The 24,417-nt window shown below is 38.7% G+C and overlaps 1 protein-coding gene across 1 annotated transcript in view; it reads left to right on the top strand.

Annotated features, from left to right (window-relative positions):
• The first annotated feature begins 6 nt into the window (after nt 1–6).
• The window catches only part of LMBR1 (limb development membrane protein 1), a 60,206-nt gene continuing 35,795 nt past the window's right edge, over nt 7–24,417 (top strand). Inside the window, exons 1-5 of the mRNA XM_010712392.1 lie at nt 7–70; nt 11,752–11,824; nt 13,737–13,776; nt 16,048–16,187; nt 22,842–22,945. Of these exons, the coding sequence (XP_010710694.1) occupies nt 8–70; nt 11,752–11,824; nt 13,737–13,776; nt 16,048–16,187; nt 22,842–22,945 (420 nt within the window). The 5' untranslated portion in view covers nt 7. The remainder of the gene's footprint in view (nt 71–11,751; nt 11,825–13,736; nt 13,777–16,047; nt 16,188–22,841; nt 22,946–24,417) is intronic.

Here is a 24,417-nt window from a genome sequence, read left to right as displayed (position 1 = left end):
ATGAAGGATGGAGGCGGACGAGGTGTCGATCCGCGAGCAGAACTTCCACAGCCAAGTGCGGGAGTACACGGTACGCGCCGTCACCCTTGGCCCTTCCCCTTCCCGACCCTTACCGAGAGCCGCTTTCCTCGCAGCCGCGCTGCCCTCCGGCTCGGCCTCCTCCGTGCCCGGCCCTGCGCCGGGCTCCCCTGGCATCGCGCTTCTCTGTGCGCCTCCGGCAAGGCGGGGCAGCGCGGTGTGTGAGTGTGGATGCTTCTGTGTGCGTACATCTGTGTGTAGAGGTGTGTTTCTGAGCAGCCCGTGCGTGCTGTGCTGCGCAGCTCTGCCTTTAAGTGCAGCGCATCCGTAAGGGTACGTGTGGGTTCCGATGGCACTGCTTGTGCTGCTTGTACCCTTCTCCGGTTGCAGGAACGCACATCCTTTGCAAGCGCTGTATAACCTTCACAGTTGCTCATATCTCTCAGGTCCGTCTCTGGGTGAGGGCAGTACCTGTGCTGTCCCATCTGCCTCAGCCCTGCACCTTACATGCAGATGGAGAGAGCTGTTGTGGTTTCCTCCCAGATTGCCTCATTATTATTTGTAGGGCTATTCAAAGCCCTTAGGGGTGTTTTGGTGGGGCTTATCTCTTGCTGCACATAGGAGGCACTGTTTTGGTTTGCCACATGCCATCCTAATTCTGCTGGGTTAATTGCATTCTTTTTGCAGCTACTGCTGTGTGAGTGTTAAGAGATTTCTTGAATAAAAATATAATCTCGAAATTTAGCTTTGAGTGTTTTTCAGCTGTATGAGGAAGCAGTGTTAAATGTCACTGTCAATTTTGCCATAGGCCTACATAACTCAGTTATTTAATAAGAGACTTGACTGGATCCCTAGTGTGATAATCTCTGTATCTTAAAAATCCATGTGTTAACACTAACTTTCTCGTACTGTGTTACATTTTCAGACTACTTTTTTCTTAAGAGTGCAGTGCAAGTTGGTATGAGGAGAGCTGTTGTTTCGGAGTTTTTTCTGGCTCTTCCTGTTTGTGTGAATGGATGTTAGGTGTGTCAGGAGAGCCATGACCTGTGGAGGGGCACTGAGAGACTAATACTTCTTTGTAAGGAAGTATTTATGTCCTCTGTAATGAAAGCAGAAGTGTATACACAAATCTTGCAGCTCTTTGGGGTACTAGAATCGTTTCCCAGTTACATTTTACCATTTGTGTTTTTTTTTGTGTGCTGAATCTCATGCCTTTGTCCCCAAAGTCTTGTTCTGACACCTTGTGTGCTGTGTACTGGTTTTGTACCTAGAGAAGATGTACAATCTAACAAATTCATTCTTTTCATTAAATTATTGAAGTGTATTGAATTCTTAACTAACTAACGCATATTGCAACTACTTCTCTAAAGCTTTGCAGCTCTTCTAAGAGCCATTAGTAATTCTTCCTATTAGTGTAGGCATGTAAGTATTCACATGGGAAAGCAAGAATGCATAATTCAGAGGTGCAGTGTTGCTTCTTGTGAAGAAAAAATATTCAGCAAAAACTTTTCCAACTACAGTTTGATCTTTGGTTTGGTGAAAAGCCTTCTACATTATTGTTTAATCAGTGAGGACAGTAAGTTTTCACTTACATACACAGTGTTGTGTTCTTGCCCTTAATTTCTGTATGAAGGCTGCAGTTGTGTGCACCTTTCTTGTAGCACTTGCACAGCTGCAGAAGTGTATTGCAAGTGTGTGTGTTGTCCGGCCTCCTGTTGCTCTTGCTGTTAGCTTACAGATAATGAAATACACAGAACATGTTGTTTACAAGCACCATTATGCTTACAACCCCTGCAATTAGTTCTGCTCTAGCTGGTCTTGAAGCTGCTGGTGAAAATCGTGTTGTCAAACATGTAGATGAACATTTGTGCTGTGGATACAGGTTGGGCCTTCACTGAAGGAGGGAATGTATTCTTCAGTCTGACATGTGCATGAGGCTTTTGTTCCAGCTGCAGGTGGAGTGGGGTCACTGGGGTGGTAAATAAAAGGATTGAAGTTTTTTGCAGTATTAGAGTGGAGGAAACCTGTTTGTTGACAGAAACAGCTCGAGCTTATTGAATCTTTGATATCTTCCTGACTTTGCAGACCTAGTTCTGTGGCATGACCTTTGCTGGAAGACAAAATGATGCATTCAGGAGAGGAAGGAAATCAGGGCAAGTTTGACGTAGTTGAAAAGAAAACTCCTTTCTCTTCTGTTTTGTGAATTGTATTCATCCTCTTTGAATGGTTTTAGAGTTTCTAGATCGTGCTTCCTGAAGGAGTCTTAAAGGCATGTAAAGCTTTACTTCAGTGAAATGCTTTATTTCTCTTTCATCTATTTTCAGAGCAAGCAAGCTTCTGAGTTTCCATGAAGTTTTGCTATATAATGTAAAACAAAGGCTTGTTGCCCTTCAGCTGGCAGTGTTTCACATTATTTTTTCTGTAGGTGCCACCTTCTGATAATTTCTCCATTGAAGGAGAAATGTATTTGATGTATGTTTATGAATCAAGCAAGAATAATTAAAGACTTTTCAAAAAATAAATCTTTAATCTGCTTTTGAGGTGACCTTCCCTGTGGTTTACCGTGTGATTAAATTTAGATGCATCCATCTCTGAGCCACTTGTTTGGCGTGTTGGGATGGTTTGGATGGTTTCTGGTTTTTCAGGAGTGTACCTGTCTGCATGAGAATAGCCTGCCTTGTTCTGTTGCTTCATGAGGATGATCCCTTTCATACAAGAGGTCAGCTCTCTCACATCTCAAGAATCATGCTGAAACTAGGTTAATCTGCTGCTTGTAGGGCCTGTTGTTTGGAATGCTTGATGGAACAATTGTCAGTCTTGTAGTTAAAATTCTATAAGGTAAACGTGGAGATTGATGACCCAGCATTAGAAACATGAGACATGGCAGAACAATGGGTTTGCTCTAAGTCGGGTAAAGCCCTGCCCTCACGGAGCTGAACACGTGCTCTGGTCTGGTTGCATCGTTCTGCAAATCAGCAGAGCATGGCAGCATGCCTTCTCTATTTGATCAGCATGCATGTGCAAGTATTGTAATACATAAATGCCAAGTAATGTGTGCTAATCTATTGCTGTCTTTGTTGTACACTTAATTTACCTTTCTTGATCCTTTGACTCATTTCTTGTTTGCTGAGTTCTTGCACATCCATGGAAGCTATGTATGCTTTTGGGGATTTGGTTTTTCCTTGTGTCCTATTTTTACATCTGTTTATACAACGTAATTAAAGTGTCCTGATTGCTGCTATAACTTTTCACAGCCAAACTCAAAGTAGTTAAGTGGGGGGTTCAGTTTCTTTGCTCCTCTGGCTTTACTTTGAAAAATATTCTTATTTGTTCCCATTTGAGTCCTCTATTCTGCAATATTAGTTGGCTTTTTTTTTAATAAAGTTTACTAATTCTTGATAGCATTCTTCTGCTTAGAAAACGTAAAATTTTCAGTTTATAAAACCACGCACATGCACTTGATTATGAGGCTTCCTTAACAAAATCAGTGGTGTGCCTGTGCTTATGTATAGAGTGAGGGGAAAATGTGGAGAAAAATAACTAAGTGACTGTGGAATCATTAGTTAAAAAGCAAAGTAGATTTGGAAATGATTAAATATACTAAATACGACATGGGGGAGGGTGGAGGAGGAAGCAGTCCCGGCAGAGTAAGTTTGAACACAAAAATGCTATTTTAATTCCTTCATGCAAGTATAAGCAAATATTGGAACAGCTTTGTTCTCTTGCTTTCTATTGACACTTTTTGTCCTCTTGTGTTTCAGGGTAGAGAGGTGTTCAGGATTCTTCACTAGGATCTGGTGTGTGGCTGCTGCTGGTGTTTGTCCTGTATGTGGCTGTCGGAAGAGCGATTCCCTGGAGTGCTGTGTGCCTGCTGGCAGCCTGCTCTTGTTTGTGACCAGTTCTGCTTCCTTCAACTTCTGCTCTGGAGAATAGCTGTGGTCCTTGCAGAGCGGTGTTTATGCCAGAAGTGATGATATTCTGGTTGTGGGCCAAGAGGAATATGCTGACTAGCAGCACTGGTAATTTTTAAAAACAACTTATTAAAAACAACTGATGTTTCTGTTTTTTGTAAAATGTCTTCTTGTTTGTTATACAGCCATATAGGGGACAAATGCCAGCAGTAACTGCATTACACTAGTTTATGTAGAAGAACCTCAAAGTTTGTGCAAGTTTATTTTATTCACTAACATCTCTTTTCTTCTTTTATCCTTGCAGTGGATATTTGTGGAGTACTTTATAAGTTGAACTGCTTCTTGCATCTCAAAAAATAATTTTGCTTAGCTTTCTCAGTATTTCCTCTTTTCCAAAACATTGTTGGGGGGGTGATGGGGGGTGGAAGAGGGAAAGGAGTACTTGTGGCAGTGGCATGAGAAACAAGATAAAAGATTGCACATAATAACATAATTATATATATATAAAATGCTCGCAGCATCGTATTATCTTAAAAGTACACTTTTACTGGTAAACATGTGCTGTTTTGTATTTGTGAAGCGGTGAGTCATCCTCTGGCTGCTGGTACTGAAGATCAGTGCTGGTGGATCCATTTGGAATCAATAGGTATCTCTAAACACTTGGCTTGGATGAGCAGATAGAGATGTGCTTATTCTCAAAACGAGCAACTTTTGGACAGTTTTGCTTTTTCTATTTACATAAAAGGAACAGGGAAGATGCAATTGTTAAAAGCTATTGCAGTTCAAAAGAATTTCTTTAGAAAGCTGATATATGTGTGTGTGTTGTAGCAGTTGACCAAAAGGAAGGCCAATTTTGTGGAAGGTGCAGAAGTCTCTTTAAGACTTGAGATTGACTTAAATTGAATATTTTTTTAAAAAAAATCTGTATGGGAAACATAAACTTGATAATGTCAAGGTGCAGGTAGGATTTGAGGCAAAGTTAAGAAACAGTGGAAGAACTGGCGGCAAATGAGCTCTGTTACTGATTATGACCGCAGATAAATGTACCCAAAGTTGGGTTTTGTTTGGATAGCTGGTTGTGTTACACATGGACTGAATGAGATGGCAGGATGCATTGGAAAGAAAGGTGGGTTATTGTGAATGTCTCAGGCTTTGCTGTGATGTAGGGAGGGTGCTGGAACTTGTAAGTCCTAGTTCCTCTGAGAGAAGTCTTCAGGTTGAGCCAGGTAGTGATGAAAGTGCAGCTGTCAGAAGTGTGCTCCCAGTGAAGCTGTGGTAAGCAAGGGAGAGATTGGCTCTCGGTTAAAGAAAACTATTTGAACTACACATTTAATGCAGTGTAAGTTTACTAATTCTATTTAAAGGTTTCAAGTTATCTATTAATTCATATATTTTTAATGTGCTTTCACCTTTCCTGTAGTGTCTTGTTTTCATATTTGATTTGGTATATATCTTCATTTTTGGAGGTTAGTGATCTTGTTGGGAAAACTTTGACTTCTGCAATGTTCTGTACTCTTTCCAGTCCCTCCAAGGCTGTAAATGTATACTTCTGTAAATGGCTATGGATACTGACTTCTTGGTAGTTAGTAGTGTGTGCAAGCATTTGCATGATGTTTAACGTGAGAACAGGACAGACTTTAAACATCAAGATTGTAGTTTGCTTTTGTGCATATAGCAATTAGCAGCATTGAATGATGCATCATGGTAAAAGCAAAGTATGTGACTGGGTAGAGATGACTTGGTACTGCTGCAGCTGACTTGTTGCTCACAAGACAAGAGGCGCCTCATATGTTTGATCCATCTCCACCTGTGCTCCCCTACTCTTTATTCCTGCCATTCTTGTAAACAAAAGCACTTGCCAAGTGGAACAGTAGGAGGAAGGTTTTCAGCAGCTATGTGGCATTTTAATGCACACACTCAGACACGATAACAGCAGTAGGATGGGTGTGTAGTGCTGCATTGTTTTATATTACAAAAATTAAAACTCAGTAGTGTAACAGAATCACAGAAACACCAAGACTGGAAAAGACCTACAACATCATCCAGTCCAACCATCCAGTTATCATCCAGATCTCACTAAACCTTATCCCTCAACAAATAGTCCAAATATCCCTTGAACACCTCCAGGTTGATGACTCCACCACCTCCCTGGGCAGCCCATTCCAGTGCCTGAACATTCTTTCAGAGAAGTAATATTTCCTAATGTGCAGCCTAAATCTCCCCGGTGCAGCTTGAAGCCATTCCCTGTAGTTCTATCACTGTTTATACAAGAGAAGAGGCTGACTGTCATCTCACTACAACCTCCCTTCAGGTAGTTATAGAGAGCAGTAAGGTCTCCCCTGAGCCTCCTCTTCTCCAGACTGAACAATCCCAGCTCCTTCAGCCGCTCCTCATCAGGCCTGTGCTCCAGATCCCTCTCCAGCCTTGTTGCCCTTCTTTGAACCTGCTCCAGGGCCTCAATGTCTTTCTTGTAGTGAGGGGGCCCAAAACTGGACACAGTGCTTGAGGTGCAGCCTCACCAGAGCTGAGTACAGGGGGACAATCACTTCCCTGTTCCTGCTGGCAACACTGTTCCTGATGCAAGCCAGGATGCCATTGGCCTTCTTGGCCACCTGTATGCACTGCTGGCTCACGTTCAGCTGAGCATCAATCAACACCCCCAGGTCCATTTCCTCTACACAGTCTTCCAGCCACTCATTCCTAAGCCTGTAGCATTGCCTGGGGTTGTTGTGGCCAAAGTGCAGGACCCAGCATTTCGTCTTGTTGAACTTTATGCCATTGGCTTCAGCCCAACTATCCAGCCTGTCCAGATCCCTGTAGGGCCTCACTACCCCCAGGGAGATCAACACTTCCAGCCAACTTGGTGTCATCTGCAAACTTACTGAGATTGCACTCAGTGCCCTCATCCAGGTCATCAATAAAGATATTGAAGAGTATTGAATTAACAGTACTACTATAGGTAATAGTTGGTCAAGCAAAACCACCACCGGTTCAGTTTTCAACTCTTAAGTATGTTCTTAAATGTGTTTTGCGGGTGTATTCTGCCTTCTCTTTCTTTCTATGCTGTTTTTTCTATTTAGGGAAAATGATGTGTTGCCATGTAACAGCAAGAAGTGAAGGTACTCTCTGTTATGTCCATAGCCTTTTTCTTGCATATGCTTCACCTAGAAATGCTGATGGCTGTGTAATAACAGTAGCTTTTCTATCTTTATCACTGACATAGTTGCTGCTTTGAAGTTTTCTTCCTTTCTTTATTCCTATTTTCTTTTTCATTTTGCTCGAGCAAACACTGTCTTGTCCGTTTTGCTTCTCCAGGTTTACTTTGCCTACTCTAAGCACTGGTGTGCAATTAAGTGGGAAGAAGTGATCATTTGTCCAATTGGATGCTTTTCTAGTAAGAAAGTTACATGTATGTTAAATCAAGTGAATGTGCTAAGGACTGTGAGCTCTTTTTAAATGAGAGTTTTGTGGTGGTTCCTTACTGTTAAAGCACTGTGTTCTGTAAGGTACCCAGCTTTTTCATAGCAGGAGAGCATCACCGGCTAGAGTGGGGTAGTTAACGAAAGAGGATGATGGTTTTCAATCTATGGCATTAGCTCCAAAGTTTTAAAGGTCATCAGCATGAACAAATTGATGTCAGCTGATCTTTATTAATATTGGGATATGTACAAGGTAACTTGAGCTAGTTCAGACTTTTGTTACTTGTGTTTAATATTAGACTGCAGTGCCAGCCCCTCAGATGCACATAGCAACAAGCTGAAAAGCATGCAGTTCATCTCCAGCTTCATCCTCCCAGGAACTGAGCTGTCTGGTACAGATCCAGAAGTATGATTTTCTGTGGAAGAGCTGGATATAAGACAACAAAATGCACTCCAGAAGTGGTTTCTCTTGGTGTGTCCTGTATGTGACCTCAGTAGAAACAGAGCACTTCGTTTCCTAAATGAATGTGAAAGACCTCCAGGAAAGGATGGGTTTGTTTGCTTGTTGAGCCAGATGCTTTTTTTTTTTTTTCTTCCATGCAGAGAAACACAAATGAATTATTTACTCCCAGTTAAAAGGAAGACCCTAAATGTAGCACCACATCCATATATTTTGTTTTCAGTTGCTGGGTGATAGTTAGAAGAAAAAAACCAAACAGCACATAACAAATTATGTTGCATAACTGTTGGGCTCTGACAATAAAAATTCTTACATTCTTGTTGGTTTCCTTTGTATTTGGGTGCACCTGGTCAATCAAAGATTGTGTGCTTGCCTTATAATGTGAGAACATGCCATGGTTAGGTTTGATATAGCTTCCTAGGAGCAGCCTAACTACAGCAGCATGATGACTGCTTTGTGCTTCTGTAAAATTAAAATAAATTCAAGGAAGTGAAAAATCTTAAAGTTGTAAGGTTTTTAATTAATGCCATTGGTGTCAGGAATCCTCATTAATCACAGCTGTGTACATTCTGTCTTCACTTTCCCTTTGCATCTCGAAGAGCTTAATTTGAGCTCCAGTGACAAACTTTGCAGAAGATTTTAGGTTATGAGCAATACAACTTGTCCCAGATTCACTGCATTTGCAGCAGCCTCACCTTTTGTCAGAGCTTCTTGCAGAGATGAACGATGGCATAGAACACTGTTTCTTGATTGAAAATGTGGTTTGCAGCATGATTTGGATTTAATAGCACGTTGTGGTGTTAGCTTATATATATTACTGTCATGTATAATACTTTTCTGAAGGAGAGCTTTTTTTTTTTAAAGAATATGGGTTCTTCCTTCACTAAAGATACCAGTGTACTTTTGTGCATGGTGTGCTTTTTAGAATGGTGTTCTATTTCAGTATGACTACCTGGATGCTTCTTAAGAACTTTGATTAGAAATAAAAGTTAAATGTGGAGTTGCCCTGTTTTAAGTTTTAAAGGGGGAAAAGAAAGAGTTGCTAGGAATTATTTTTCAGAGACACATGACTGTCGTTAGATTGTTTGCATATGCTAAGGGCTATATCCAGAGAATACATATAAATATGCTTCCTAAACTGAGTAGATATGCCTTTGTAGTGGAGCTTTGAAGTAAATAAGGAGCTGGTTGTAGTGTCTGTGGCAACAGATGTCCCATTAGGAAAAAATCTGCTATTCAGTTTCCTCAGGTCTCAGCATGAAGAGCATTCGTGCTCAGCTTTGACAACGAAGAGAACTCTTGCTCTTGGGATGCACTCGTTTCTTTAGGAGATCTGGTAAACACACTGCATCAGTGGAACACAGCGCAAAGGACCTGGCTACCCTGAAATAGAGGCAGTGGAGATTAAGGTGTGTTTTCTAAAAGGGATAAAAAAGAGGTGGTGATGCACTTGAGCCCTGAAAACAAGTTTCTATCCCATGCTGAGAGCTGCTCAGCAGATGGGGAGAACAGCAGGGATGAATTCGGTGATTGGAGGATAACTCAATTGCTAACATGGTTTTTGGGTGAACAGATTGGTGTATTTTGAGTGCAGAAGGGATGGCATAGTGCTGCTGGTAGCCATGTCAGGTAGCCACAAGCCTACCTGGAGCACTGCATACAAGCTCACTCATTTGTAATTAAGAAACATGGACTGAAACTAGAACGAGTATCAACAAGTACTCTATTTTTTTGCTGCTGTACAAAAATACCTTGAAACAAAGAGCAGTGTGAGGAGTAAGAGCCTAGGATTGCAGTGTGACTGGACAGTGGAGTCTATTCTTTGGCTTTCATGGACAAACACATTCCTTTTTCTCATCCTAAAGGAGTTCTACTCTAAAAATAGTTAGGATGCTGGCTTTTGCTGCTCCCTTTGGAAAGCTGGTTGCAAACAGCTCCGTGGGTTCCACTGACTATAAATTGAGACTGGAGACACATTTTTTGAGTTTCCTCGACTTCTTTTGAACAGTACAACTTGTGAACACTTACTTGTTAAGAACCTGAAGATGAGAATTTGCTGCTTTCTTTTCTTTATTCATTAAAAATTCGATGTATTTTCAATGATAAACACGTCACCAAGTATTTACAATGGGAATGTTTTTTCTTCATTTTGACAGAAGTAGAAGGGTAATTACACCCAGATATATAGTTACACATTACTGCTGAGTTGTTAAGTAGTTGTCATCTAAGACCAGAAATGCAGCCTTTGACAGTTCATGTTACTGGGCAGCTTTCTCCTGCTGTGCCCTGCAAATAGGTTGGTTATCTCAGGGGTGTCTTCTAAGCACAACCCCACATTTTCACTGTAACCTTGCAATTGCAGCTAGTGTAAAGGGCACCTATTTTATTTGAGATTGCAGTCATGCTTATGTTCTTTTTTTTTTTTTAAATAAAAGATGGCTTAACAGTATTCTAGACAGAAACAAAGTTATTTGGGTCTTGTGGATTCTTTTTAAAAATAATTTTACTTGACCCTGTGTATGTCATACCTAATTTTCAAAGGTGGATGCCTAAAATTAGATGCCTCTGTCTGTCGGCTTGGTCTAGTTTCAAAGGAACTGGAAACTTAAAGAAGGACTCTTTTCAGCACTGGCACTGTGTTACTGTTATTGACAGGACAGGCTGTGTTGGAGCGCTCTGAAAACCCAAGGTGCTTCTCAAGGTTTTTGGCCTTTCCAATTCAAAAGTATACCAGCATATTATTATTATTTTTTTTATTAAATCACTTTTTGTTATTGAAGTTGCTTCTTTGAAGCAGTCTCTGGGAAGCTGGGGCAGTGAGCTCTATTTGGATGAAATAGTTGAATTCAAAGACGTAGTTGTGAAATCTGATTTTTAGCATCAGTATTTTGGACGTCACCACTGTGTGTTGTCAGTTCAGAATGAGCTCAGTTGCCACTTCAGACCTATGGCATGGTACTATTGCTGGGGAGAGCACATAAGGAAACGACAGCCATGCTCATTCTCTTGGCTGTGCTTTGATTCTTATCTGTCTGGCTGCATGAGAGAAATAACACCACTAGTTTACTTTTATTTGTATTTTTTAATAAGTCTTTCTTTCCTGATAGGGAGTTGGAACTTGATGATCTTCAGGGTCCTTTCCAAGCCAAGCTGTTCTATGATGATAGGCAACAGATCTTTAAAGAACCAATTAAAGAAGTAGTTTAAGTGCTGCCTCGTGAAGCAATTTTGCAATTTCAGATCAAAGTGGAGATTAAAACTCAGTTTGGAGCAAAACATACCAGAGTTCTAATGTTACGATCTGCTGATACAGGCAGAACTGACTGAAAAGCCTATGCAGGCAGTAGGGTGAACTCTCTTAGTTAATAAAACCTCCTAAAACAATTTGGGCTTATTCACTTAACTGCTGTGTTCTGAGACCTTGGTGACTGCTGGTATTGTGCACAAGCAAAAGGAGATAGAAAAATAGTCTTAATCATTAGGGCTACTTCAAGTAATTTCTCAGCCTTTGTGCATAGGTACTGTGTTTGCAAGCTAATAAAAATGAACTACACTGCTGGTATGCAGCACCTTACTGTTATTGTAAAAAAAAAGAAAAAAAAAAAAAAAAAAAAAAAAAGAAGAAAAGAAAAACCCCAAACACACACAAAACAAATATAAAATACTGCTACCGATAGGGCTCTTTTTGTTTCCATTTTAAGGCAAAATCTGATGGACTTGTAGTGGATTACTATAGTAGTATTACTTTGAGTTGTTCTTACTGGTTTAACTGTCTATTAATAAGATAGAAACCATAAAACCAGTGCTAATTTTGTGATAATGGTACCAGTGTTTCTGTTGATCTGCATTGAACTTTAAATTATTGATACTGTATTTTCTGTTTATTTTTTATTATAGCCCAGGCATTTTTCACAATTTAAAAAATGCAACTTTTTTATTCCAGATCTGTTTCCTCCTATTTGCTGTTCTCTACATAGTGTCCTACTTCATAATCACAAGATACAAAAGAAAAGCAGGTAAGCAAGAAGTTGTTAATATATTCAAAGTTTGTTTTATTTTTTGAGTGAATAGGTGATTCCTTTCCTCTCTGCTACCATAAGAAAAGCAGGAGAACCTGCCTGGATTTCTGATGAAATGTGTTTCTCTCGCTGCTGTACCATGTGCTGATCTGTTGGTATATGTTGCTGTCTTACCTTTGTCTGCTCCCTTTGTCCCCACGCCATGAGTTCTCCATCCCTTCTGTTGTGCCAGCTCTAGCACTCCTTGGAGCCTTCAGTGTGCATTAAAGGCAACAGATCTTTAAAGAACCAATTAAAGAAGTAGTTTAAGTGCTGCCTCATGAAGCAATTTTGCAATTTCAGATCAAAGCGGAGATTAAAATCACTTTGGAGTGAAGGGTGGTAACACATTGAAGTGTCTGTAAAGATCAGTGAATGCCTCAGCTGGTCCTTCATGATTGAGTGGGAATATGTGGTTGGGGGGGAGGAGGTGAGCATGGCCACAACCTGTTTCATTATGACACTGTGGCAGCCTGGATTTTAACTGTTTTGAGACAGAAGAAAGGGGAGAATTTCAAGAAGGAAATTCTGCCTCTATTGCCTTCAGATCTTCTTCTCCTTTCATGTAGCCTTTGCTAGAATCAGTGTCTTTTAGTGTCAAAATCAAATTCAGAACTCTAGCTGGTAAATGAAAAGGTTGCCAGTACTACTGACGGGAAGTAGTAGATTTAGTGTAATGATTTTGCTTTGTTCAGGTGTAGTTGTTTTGGTGTTCTTCCTTAACCTGTTCTTTATGACCTCCTCACAGAATTCTTATTCCTTGAGATAATAATTTTTTCCCTTACTTTTGAAACACTGTATGTCTGAAACTAATCTGTAATATGTAGGGACCCCTGTCATTTTCTTCTATCTCTTCTAGAGGCAAATACCATAAATATATGTATACAGCAGCAGAATGTTTGACTCTTGATGGCTTATTTGGGACTTGATGCACAGTCAGTCATGCTGGAAAAATATTTGCGTGCCTCAAGATGTCGATGCTTCAAATTTGGGTAGAAACTGATTGTTGGACCTGTTAGAATAAAGTTTATTTCATAGATGGATTTGTATATAAGATAAAAAATAAAATATTAAATAAATTTAGTGTTTTTTTTTTTAAATGATATATGCTCTTTAAATGTAGTGAATAATTAAGTGAATAAAATGTAATAACTTGTTATCCTGGTATGTATTCTGGATGTTACAAATCTGCTGCTATTTGGAGGTGTGGAGAAGAATGGGGAGAAAGAATTGGTTTGACAAACTGTTGGCTGTAAGGACACTTTTTCCTTTTTTGGCAGTTGATCTCATCAGCTAGTGAGAAGAAATGCTTGCAGCTGTCATTACTTTTTGAAAGTTTTGTGACTGCTTACATAGACAAATTTCATTTGCTTGCTGGAATCTTACTGATAAGTTTGTAGACTTAGCACTTCTGGAGTTTTCTGGAAAAGTTGTTTCTACAACAACTTCTCTAGCTAAAGTAGTTCATGAGAAATCTGCACTTGATCTCTGAAAATGCCATAAGATTCCCATCAAAACAGCATCAGATTCCACTCAAAGAAATGGAAGCAGAACTCCTGTTCTTATGAAATTATCCTGCAAAAGTACACGTGTTGGTGACTACGCGTTTATTTTGAGTGTCCACAAACACCTGGTTTGTTTCTTCTTAAGTTGAAAAATAATTTTTGAGTAACCTCATGGAAAACCTCAGACTTTAAAGAAAAAAGCTCACTCTAAGATGGTATCGAATGTATAAATAACACCAAGAGGTACAGACAAGGGTATAAGGAATAGAAGGGTTTAAGTGATTGACCTCTTTTATTTCAAAAAATTGGAATGTACAACAACAGATTTTCCTTTACTGGCTCCAATTTATTTATTTTTTTTTCAGATGAGCAAGAGGATGAAGATGCCATAGTTAACAGAATATCGTATGTATAGCTCTCTTTTTAAGACTTTTTTCCTGAATATATGATAGGAATTGTGTATGCTTCCAAATCAAGTAAAAATCTGTTTGAAATGTGATGACAAATAAATGGGACTTTCATAGGGCAGAGGAAAAATTTGATTAGGTGGCACCTTGCGTTCTGAAAGGCGTAATGACAGAAGGCAGTTTGGTGTAGGGCTTCTTTCACGTGTGCCCTTCCTGGTAAGCACTATGTTGGTCAAAAGGTTGCATGGGGACCTGATGCTAGAGGTACAGTGCAGTACAAGGTTTGCATCTAAGTTAAGGTGTCTAAAGTGTAGATGTTCATATATGAAATATGTCCCACTGTTCTACTCCATGGCAATCTTGTCAAGGGGAGCAGTGGGTTCTGGGGAGCAACTTAACTCAATGAAGTAGACATCTGCATTTGATCATCTGAAGAGTGCTTATAAAAGAATAATGAATGGAAGTGAAACTCTTGCCAGGCCTGCTGGTCTGCCAGAGACTGTCCTCTTCCTGTTCTTTTTAATAAAGCTAGATATTAATCTCTCTTACTTAGCTATATCTGAAGATTTAAAGAACATCTGTGAGCTGTTGCTGCCCTCTCAGTTTTGTAATTTGCAAAACTCTGTGGGTTTGCTGCTGACTTATTATAATGTTCTTAGCTCTTCTGTGGTGGTACTGTCATCTTGTTGGAAGGAGAGCTCCACTGCATGTTTTATTGATTTGTCTTGTACTCTGGGAAAGTGCCGAGTACATTGCAAGCTGTTCACTTCTGATTGTGCACTTGTGGCAAGCTTGAAAGGCGCACGAAGATGAAGCAAATCTCAGACATGGTTTGCCCACTGATGTCTGATATTTTTCTATGAATTTAAAATACTTGTTTGCCACAAGGCCTTCAGATCAAGAGAGGTAAAAACTACTTACTTTTCTAGTGTAGGAAGCTCTCAGCTGTAATTTAGGGAACAGGTTCTCTCCTCTGCTTTAAAAATGCAGTGAATTAAAACTCTTCTAGATTGAATGGTTTTTGTGACAGCAGTGATCGTAGCCTGACTCTGAATTTTTCAGCATCCAAAGAGTAAAAGAACAGGTAGCTGTTATGTCCTGCATCTTCTTTCCTAGTTTAGCTTATAAATATAACAAATAAACATTGTAAATTCGTAAGACTAAATAAGACTGCAGTGTAGTCAGGACAGCATTAGCACTTCAGAATAATATCTTTTCATTGAAATTGGTGGGCATGTTATTTTTCAGAAAGCAATGACTGTCAAACGTGCAGATAGGTATTTGTTTGCATAGCACAGTTTTCAGGACTTAAGAGGTGGGTGGGGGAGAAAACAGTCAGACTGCAGTAGTGTCGTAGAATATAATGTGTTAGGTTTCACAATTCTGGTTTAGAATAATGCAGTATCCTTAAGAAAAAGAAAAGTAGCTCAAACCAACAACAAAAGCATATAGCAGTACCTTCTGAAATGAAATTAGCTACACTGACTTTCTTCTGCAAATTAAGTACTGAATAATTAAGTAATGAATAATAGATTTGCAGAGTATTATGGAAAAGTAACATTTCTGTAAGTAGCTTATTGACTTTCCTGTTATAAACTCAGATAATTCCCAATTTCTTTGTTATGCAGCTTTGTTCTGTCAGTGGATTTGTTCTGTAAGAATGTTTTTGCCTTTTTTTCTGAAGAGCACAGTCCTTTCCAATGCCACAAGATGGCATTTCATTTGAATTGTATTTGTGATCTGAAAGGAATAAGATTGAATACTTTACATAATCCTAACGGTGGCTGTGTATTGACTTTGCAGTTACCAATAAACCCCAAACTGTGAGATGATATTCAAATATGTCATTTGTGAAAGAAAAGCGGCAATTATTTGTTTGATGTTAATATATTTGTGTAATTGTACCCATTTTGTAGACGCTAAAAAGCTGCTCTGCCTTTAAAAAAAGTATAATAAGAATTCAGGGGGAAATAAAAAGTCAGAGGAATTATCAAAAGAAATTTCATGAATTTCAGCAATTATCTTGTAATTTTGAATGCATACAATTCCAAAGAGGATTACTAGTTAGTTACTAGTAATTAATTACTAGTAAGTATTTCAGTGTATTCTGTAAACTACTTGGTATTAGAATTTGCTTGTTTGATGTGAAATATTGTGGAAATCACAGGATTGCCTTCAGATACCAGATAACAGGTAGCTAACTGCTTTGTTTAACCCTGTTCAGAGCATGTTGTTGTTGGTAACAGTGGTACATTTCTTTAAATTTCAGGCTGTTCTTGAGCACCTTCACTCTAGCAGTTTCAGCTGGTGCAGTCCTGCTTCTGCCTTTCTCAATAATCAGCAATGAGATCCTGCTTTCTTTTCCACAAAACTACTATATTCAGTGGTTAAATGGCTCACTAATTCATGGTTAGTACTCAGCATAATGTAATTAAAATGGATATCTTCATTATTTTTAATCTAATAACACTATTTACATTTGAGTTGTTAGATGAATTGTATATTTTCTTGGTTAGTTGGGTTTGCTGCTGGATTGTGCATCATAAAAATCTGTTTTCATTGTTCTGTTGTTTAATCCCTTCAAGCCTGAGTAATTCTTTAATAAACCAAATTGTCTGCTTTGAATACTGTTGTAAATTAGACCTACCTGAGCCTAAGTAACTTGAAAACATACTGTTAAACTTCCTGGTGTGTAAATGCAAATTTCATAAGCCTGTTTGCTTATGATGATGATAACTTTATATATAAAGGACATATTTCATTTGAAGAAACATGCTAGCTGTGAGCAGTTATGATTAGATAGTTAAATTCAACTCTTAATTGTTTGTAAGCAAGGAAAATCAGAATGTAAATGTATCAAGCATAATAAAGAGGCATGATAAAAATGCAACTTGTTTTCATTGAAACAGTTCAAGAAGAGTAATTTCTGGAAACATACTTGCAGGGATGATGCCTTGAGCTTTGTATTCTTTCCAATACTGATTAATATGCTTGAGTGTAAGAAAATATATGTAATGAATACTAATTTGAAAAGTTCTTGCACACCTCTATGTGTCTGAGGGAAATAGCTAGTGGAACATGATGTTCTTCAATGCACTTGATCGGAGGAAGGAGATAATGTGTTATTTCAGAGAGTATTAATTTATTTCAGAGGTACTTAATCTGAAATCATAAAATCATAGAATCACCAAGGTTGGAAAAGACCCACAGGATCACCCACTCCAACCATCCATTGATCACCAAAGATCTAAAACTAAATCATATTGCTCAACACAATGTCTAAATGTTCCTTGAACACCTCCAGGGTTGGTGACTCCACCACCTCCCTGGGCAGCCCATTCCGGTGCCTAATGAGTAAAGTTAAGATGATGATTGGGCTCTGCATTGAATTGCACAAAATCGCATGAAATCTCATTTTTTGTTTGGTAAAACACACTTCAGTAAGACATCTGATAATATGCATAGCAAATTCCTGAATTTCCCCATCCCCCAACTTGGAAGGTTTCATTAATGAGAAGAAGTAAATTTACAACAGATTTAATGTGTAAAGCCAGGAGATAAAGCATATCATCTGTTATCTTTCTGAAATTAGTTGAGTATTTTTTTTGTGTGTGATGTAGATAGCAAAACAAGAAAATAAGAGAAATTATGGGATAAAGACATACTTTAAGGAAATGCACTCTGTACTGTTCAGGAAGTGGGATGTCATTGGAGAATGCCCCAGAGACGAAGCAGCCCAAAAAGGGATGCTTATTTCCAGGGATAACCTCCTTAAAGTGCTGTAAGAGTGCAGCCTAGTGTGCATAACAGCAAGTAGGTGTGGTGTGATACGGGCTGATTTGGCCTAATGGGAACTCCTGAGGTCAAATCTGAAGAGGAGTTTCATGGATGGTAGAAGTGGGGATGAGCTGCCTAGGAGGAGTATAGAAATAGCACTTGGATTAATATTCTGGGGTGAAATTAGGGAAGCCTGATTTCCTAACTGGGACATAGGGACACATATACAGCAGGATGAAGGAAAGCATCATCCTGATGTTAACTTGAGGTAGTTCTTGCCTCAGTTTTTGCTGGCCAAGTCTGCTTTAGGATTTCGCAGGTCTCTGTGCCAAATTGTGGCACAAAGGGGGAGGCAGGGAAGGGTAGAGACCCTGAGTGTTGTAGGAGAGGACTGTGTTAGGTAATGAAAGGGAACAAACAGATCAGTGGGCTGCATCCCTGGGTGCAAAGAGATTCTGGAAAAGAGAAACCTCAGGGAGCTGACTGCAGTATTTACTGACCTACATGGGGATGTAGAGAAAAGAGCCGGATTCTTTCCTGCTGCATGCAGTATGAAGCAAGATACAATGTGTGCAGGACATAAGGGAAATATGCTTCACAATGGATGGTTAAAAGGCCATCTTGGAAATTTTCCAAAATTTAACTGGCTAAAGCTTTGAGTAGCCTGACTGGACTTGCAGATTATCTATTTTAAGTGAGAGATCAGGCTCCATGACTTCAAGGTTTTTTGGTAGTCACACATGTAATAGGGTGCTGCTAGTTTAGCATGTCTCCTACTTGACGATGGGCTTTTTAGCTGTTCAAGCAGTTACATTCTTCTCTCTCAAACACGGGAAAAAGAGACTGTTTCATAGGAAATAATCCTTCACACTGTGTCTGAGTTTACTCTGGGGAGAATACAGTGTTGCAGAGGATGAAAGTTCTATAGCGAGCAGTTCTGCAGTACTCTATATGTTAGAGTTTTTACAATACTTCAGAAAATGCAGGTTACTTGGAAATCTGATGGAAAAATGTATTTTTTCAGATAGTAAGGCCTCTGAATTATCCTGTGAGCATCATCTTTTGATTTAATAGTCATAGAATCATAGAGTGGCCTGGGTTGAAAAGGACCACAATGATCATTGAGTTTCAACCCCCTGCTATGTGCAGGGTTGCCGACCACCAGAGCAGGCTGCCCAGAGCCACATCCAGCCTGGCCTTGAATGCCTCCAGGGATGGGGCACCCACAGCCTAAAGTTGCAGTCTTTATGCCTGCATGGTGTCGTGTACATTTCCTAAGTCCAATAGCAATGGCCAACATGAGAGACAGTCAGCATCTGTGTGTTTCCAAGTTCGATCAAAGCTGATACTAGTGATAGAGGTGACTGAACTAAAACAGGATTTACCTCAATTGGTGTGAAGCCATCAAAGAATTTTTGCAGGTTTCAGGTATGACGAGGGGCTTCTCAAACTTCTCCTCAACTCGGTGTTTATTTCAAAACTTACCTTTGGAAGGGGCTCCCTCTTGTGGCGTTCACTGGGTTTGCAGAGTAGTGTTGCTTTGCTTTGTAAAACTCTGTTCCCATGAATGAATAGTCTACCTTCTTGAAGTGATTTATAAATAATATGTCCTGAGAGGTGATAGAGAAAATGTTACTATCTCTGTAACTGTCTAGTATTGCTTTTATTTATTTGTTTATTTATTTATTTATTTATTACTGTTCTGCAAATGTTACTGAATGGGAAAATTGATATTGCTTTAAAATGCTTGTCTTAATTTATCAATTGCACATATGGTCTGAGATACTTAATTGTAATCTTAAGGTGTGTTGTTTTTACAGTTTGCTATTGCTTTAGTTTTGTCGTATAGAATAAACCCATAGAATTAAGTATGTGCTTTCGTTTTTGAAACTAGGAAGACGGCCTTTAGCTAGGCCCAGATTAAATAATCTTAACTAATGTGTATTGAGCTAAAGCCAGACGGTGTTGAGCTTCTAACAGCTGTAAAGTGTTCACTTGTGCTGTTGTTAGGTACAGCCACCAGGTGGAGGTAGAATGCAAAGAAACGGTCATGAATCAGAAAAGAATTGCTGAGGCTCTTCTATGGATGCCAAAGACCAAATTTTTAATTTCTGTTTTATTAACTTATTTCTTTGGGGATTTTCTTAAATCACTGAAAAACTGTTTAAGGAAAAAAAGAGACCTTCCCCCAAAATAAACCACTAGAACTGCTTAAAGCTTTATGTTTGTTAAGATCTGCAAACGTCTTAGGCAGTTTCACAATCTATATAATAGCAGCTATTTATTTTCTGGGTGTATTTTAATTTGATTTCTTATCCTAATTTGATAACTTAGAAATGTAATAGGGGAAGAAGGCCCTCTGTGTTCAGTCAGTGAAGTGGGTGGAAAGAAAGAGAAATGAGAACCCATTGAAATGTATGCATACATATATATGTGTATGTATGTCATCAGCACTACAGCACTGTCCTTACCTCTCATAATGTTGTATTTCTGTTGTATCTTTGCAGTTTAATATTATGTATCAGCTGCTAATGTGTAAATTTTAGTTTTCAACTTCTTAGGCATCACTTGATATGTGTACCACCATCCCATCTCTTAAAATGCTCTGTATGTATTATATGCATCTCTTAGCACTGTTTTGATCTGTAGATGCATGTAACACAGCTGACGAAATTTTGACAACTGTGTATACAGTTTTAGTTCAGTTTGTTAGTGGCAGATGTATTTTCCATTAGAGAAAATATCTGAATTAGGAAGATTCCTACCTCCCCATCCCTTCCCCCCCCCAAAAAAACAAAATTGGGTTATATTTCAGCTCAAAAACTTCTGTACATTTTCTGGAGGAGTGAGTATGTATATATGTGTTTATACCTACATATATATAAAGATATACACAAGTAAACAGAACTCTTGTTATTGTATTTCTGATCAGGACTTCTGATTCTATTTTTCCTGATGTTGTTGTGTGTTAATTAATGTTCCTTACATGGTAACAGGAGCTTCCTGACAGCAAATTCTAAAGAGAAAAATCCCCCTCTTTGTTAGCTAGGTTTAGATACCTTCAGGCAGTCTGTTTTCTTTAGCATTTCAGTATTGTATTTCATGCATCTTTTGGGCTTTTCTTGTCTTATTTTGTATCACTTACTTGGCTAAGCTTGTGTCCTGGCACTATCAACTGATGAAGTACGTTCCCTGTCATTTTTTTCTCCTTTAAATTTTAATATTTTACAGGGAAAAAACATGAGTCTGGTAAAAGTCTTTTTTCTTCTTTTACTTTTCATTTTTGTTTCTTTTTAAGGAGTGAGTAGGTGAAGATAACTCCTAACCATTTCACATTTTGAACTAAATACAGGGATTTTATTCCATAATGATTTCTCATACCATGAAGCACACACCTCTTCCTACTTTTTCCAAACTGGACAATTTTTAGAAAGGAAACAAGCCTGTATGTGAGAAGGAAGGTGGTATTTTGATTTTTCTTTATTTTTTTTTTATCATGGAGGATTTCAGGTGATATACTAGTCGTGTAGAATTGTGGATATGTGTGTGTTTTTGTCAACTACAAAATAGAAGCTGTATTTTCGGATGCAGTACTTGTAACACTAGCTAAACCTGATAGCTACACTAGTATGAAATTGCAGGTTAAGCTGTAATGCTTCTTAAGAAGAAACACAGCATCATGTAAACATCTGATAGGATGATGTTGATGAGTTCGTATTTATTTCAGAACATGCCCATGTTATCTTAATAAAGTAGATAGCCTTAATGAAGATCAGTTATCACTTCAGATTGCTTCTTAAACCTTTTCCCTTCCTGCAGATGTCACATATGTTTTACAGATGTCCTAGCAGTAAGTCAGTTGCTGGCTTTTCTTCTAAGTCAGAGTGGTTGAAGTTGGAAGGGACCTCTGGAAATTGTCTTGTCTATGCCCCTGCTCAATGTAGTCTGTTAGAAAAGGCTGCTCAAGGTAGTGGCCTGCTGGGTTTTGTATACACCTAAGAATGGAAATTGTAGAATGCTTCTTGGCAACCTGTTGCAGTGTTTGACCACAATGACAGTAAAAAAGATTATTTTTTTTTCCTTCTTGTTTTTTGTTTGTGCTTGTTGCCTTGTCTCCTTTCACTGGAGACCACTATGAGAAGTCCAACTCTGCTTTCTTACCATCTCCCCCAACAGATATTTATATACATTGATAAAATCAGCTCTTTTTTCTCGAAGATCAATTATTTTTGGGGTCCTTTAGGCTTGTTAGAATATATTGTATGGAGGAGCCCACAGCTGGATTCAGCATTCCAGATGTACATCACCAGTGCTGAGTAGAGGAAGAGTTACCTCCTTTGGAGTACTGATAGCACTTCTCCTAATGCAACAAAGGATGCACTTAAATGTCTTTGTTGCAAGAGCTCCTGTTCAATTTGGTACCTGATAAGACCTCAGAAGCCTTTTCTACAAGGCTGTTTTCTCACCAGTTGGTCCTCAGTGTGCTCCTTCTGTTGTCACTGGCAAACTTGCTGAAGATGCACTCCTTCCTATCATCCAGGTCATTAATAAGGATGTTAACCTCAGTTAACTCCAGGGGTGCACCAGTGGTGCCTGGCTTCTAGCTTGACTTTATGCTGTTACTCACAACCTTTAGATCACAAAAGCTCAGCCAGTTTTCAGTCTGCCTCATTGTCCAGTTGTCTATCCCATATTTCATGAGCTACTCCATGGGAATGTTTGGGGAGATGATGTTGAAAGCATTACTAAGGTTCAGATAGTCTACTCTCCTCTTACAACTGAGCTAATTTTATCAGTGTGGGAGCTGCTGTTGTTGTTACTGCAGTCTTTCAGTTTGGAGGTAGTGATAATATTTTTCAAAATATCCACAATTTGTCTAAGTTTCTCTGAAGGAAAAATGTGTGAGATAGTGAATACGTAGAACTAAATTTTTTGAGATTTGCTTGTGATAAAGTACTTTTTTCCTGAAATTTATTTTTTGAATACACCAAAAAGTGGGATATAGTGAAAGTAGTCAACCTGATTTTGCAACCTGTTTCCCAAGATTTCACCCAGTTTCCCTCTTGAAGTTGGTACCCACTTCTTGTTCAAAGCTTATAATGCAGAATGATAAGAGTATTTCTTTTTTAAGCAGTGACCCATAGATAGACATGTATCCATTACACTCTGGCTTCTGTTAGTACTTAAATGTTTGCTTTGTTGTTGTATGTAACAAAGGAAAATGTAACATAACTGACTTCTAATATAGAGAGACTTGTAATGTAAACTTTTTCTTGTTCATTTCAGGTTTGTGGAATCTTGCTTCTCTTTTTTCCAATTTATGTTTGTTTGTATTGATGCCCTTTGCCTTTTTCTTCTTGGAATCAGAAGGATTTGCTGGCTTAAAAAAGGTAGGAAAATGCTATTAAATGCACATGGAGTATTTGCAGTACATGTTCCATTCTCAGTCCTCTTTTCTAGTGGAACAAGTTACAGATTTGGGAGGGCTTCTGTGCTGGGTTGTGTATGCTTATGTGAATGTGTATATACAGATGTGCCAACTTGAACAAGCAGATGAACTGAGTGCACTATACGTGGTTGTGAGTAATCTTTAGGAAAAGTCCCATGTATGCTCACATCAAGAAAAAACAAGAAAGTGGTTTAACATGTGGTTTGTTATTTAAGAGTGTTTTAACTGAGGTTTTTTTGAGGAAGATAATTTAGTTGGGATGTTTTTTAAACAAACAAGTTCAATCAGTGCACTGGAAATAAAGCAGTGGGAAGAAGTACAGGCTTCTTGATGGCTGATTAAATAACATGAATTGGAGAAAACTGAAAAGTGTGATGTGTGAGTTCTAAAAGTCAGAATGTTACAAAAAAAGATTTTATTTAGAACAGTTCAGTTGAAAGAGAACTCCAGAAATCATCTGCCTGATCCCTACAAGGCTAAGCAATAGTTTAAGCATTTTATTAAGTGTATCATCCAAGTGCTTCTTGAGCACTGATATTCGTGGGGCTTACTGTGACCAGCATTAACAGTATGTTAAGAAAGCTATCTTAAATGAGTAGAAAATAACAAACAATTTTCAAGTTTATTGAAAGTAAAGTTGAGAGGACTGACTTCTGATGAAGCATGGAACTTGGGAAAGCAATTTCTCAATAATGTGATAATAATAATACATGAATAATAATGTGATCTAAAGAAATGTAATGAATTATTACCGTAATGAGAGGCACAGCAAAATGTAAATGGTGAACATCAAATGACTGAAATGAGAATGACTGTCTGGGGACCAGTTGAAGCACATGCTTTTATTAGTTTTCATCATCCAGAAGATAACAGTTTTTGTTTTTAATGATACTGTGCTTGAGGGGATTCCACACCCTTTGGATGATAGCTAGTAGAAAGCGAAGGATTTTGGAAAGTGCCCTGAAATAAGGAAAATGAAACGAATGAGCACAGAAGACTATTGAGATATCAGTAGTTTGCATGTAAAATCAGCAAGGTGATGATTGTGGTGGGGAGGAAAACAGAATTCTTGGTTGCGTTGACAAGGCCACATGCAGAGAGGTGAAGTCACTTTTTATTCTAGTGGAATTGGGAAAGTGCAACATTCAGTTTGGGATTGTTGAGTTCATATAGACACTTGAGGGAACAAGGGAAAAACAAAGAAAGTATTCTTGGAAAGCATAGCATGGAGGAAACTTCAATTCAGAAGAAATAATGAGAAGAATTAGGGATTGTATTCTACAGTTGAAGCTTCTGGTAGATTACATAGGCTGAGCAAGATGGCTCTGTCAGAATGGACCTGTGGGACCCTACTGGGATGATGTGTAAATACCTGTCTGGTATCCTGTTTTGCTGACTGAACTGTAGATGTAC

Source organism: Meleagris gallopavo, chromosome 6 (genome assembly GCF_000146605.3).
Source record: "Meleagris gallopavo isolate NT-WF06-2002-E0010 breed Aviagen turkey brand Nicholas breeding stock chromosome 6, Turkey_5.1, whole genome shotgun sequence".
NCBI classification, from domain to species: domain Eukaryota; kingdom Metazoa; phylum Chordata; class Aves; order Galliformes; family Phasianidae; genus Meleagris; species Meleagris gallopavo.
This window is presented reverse-complemented; position numbering and strand designations above follow the sequence as displayed.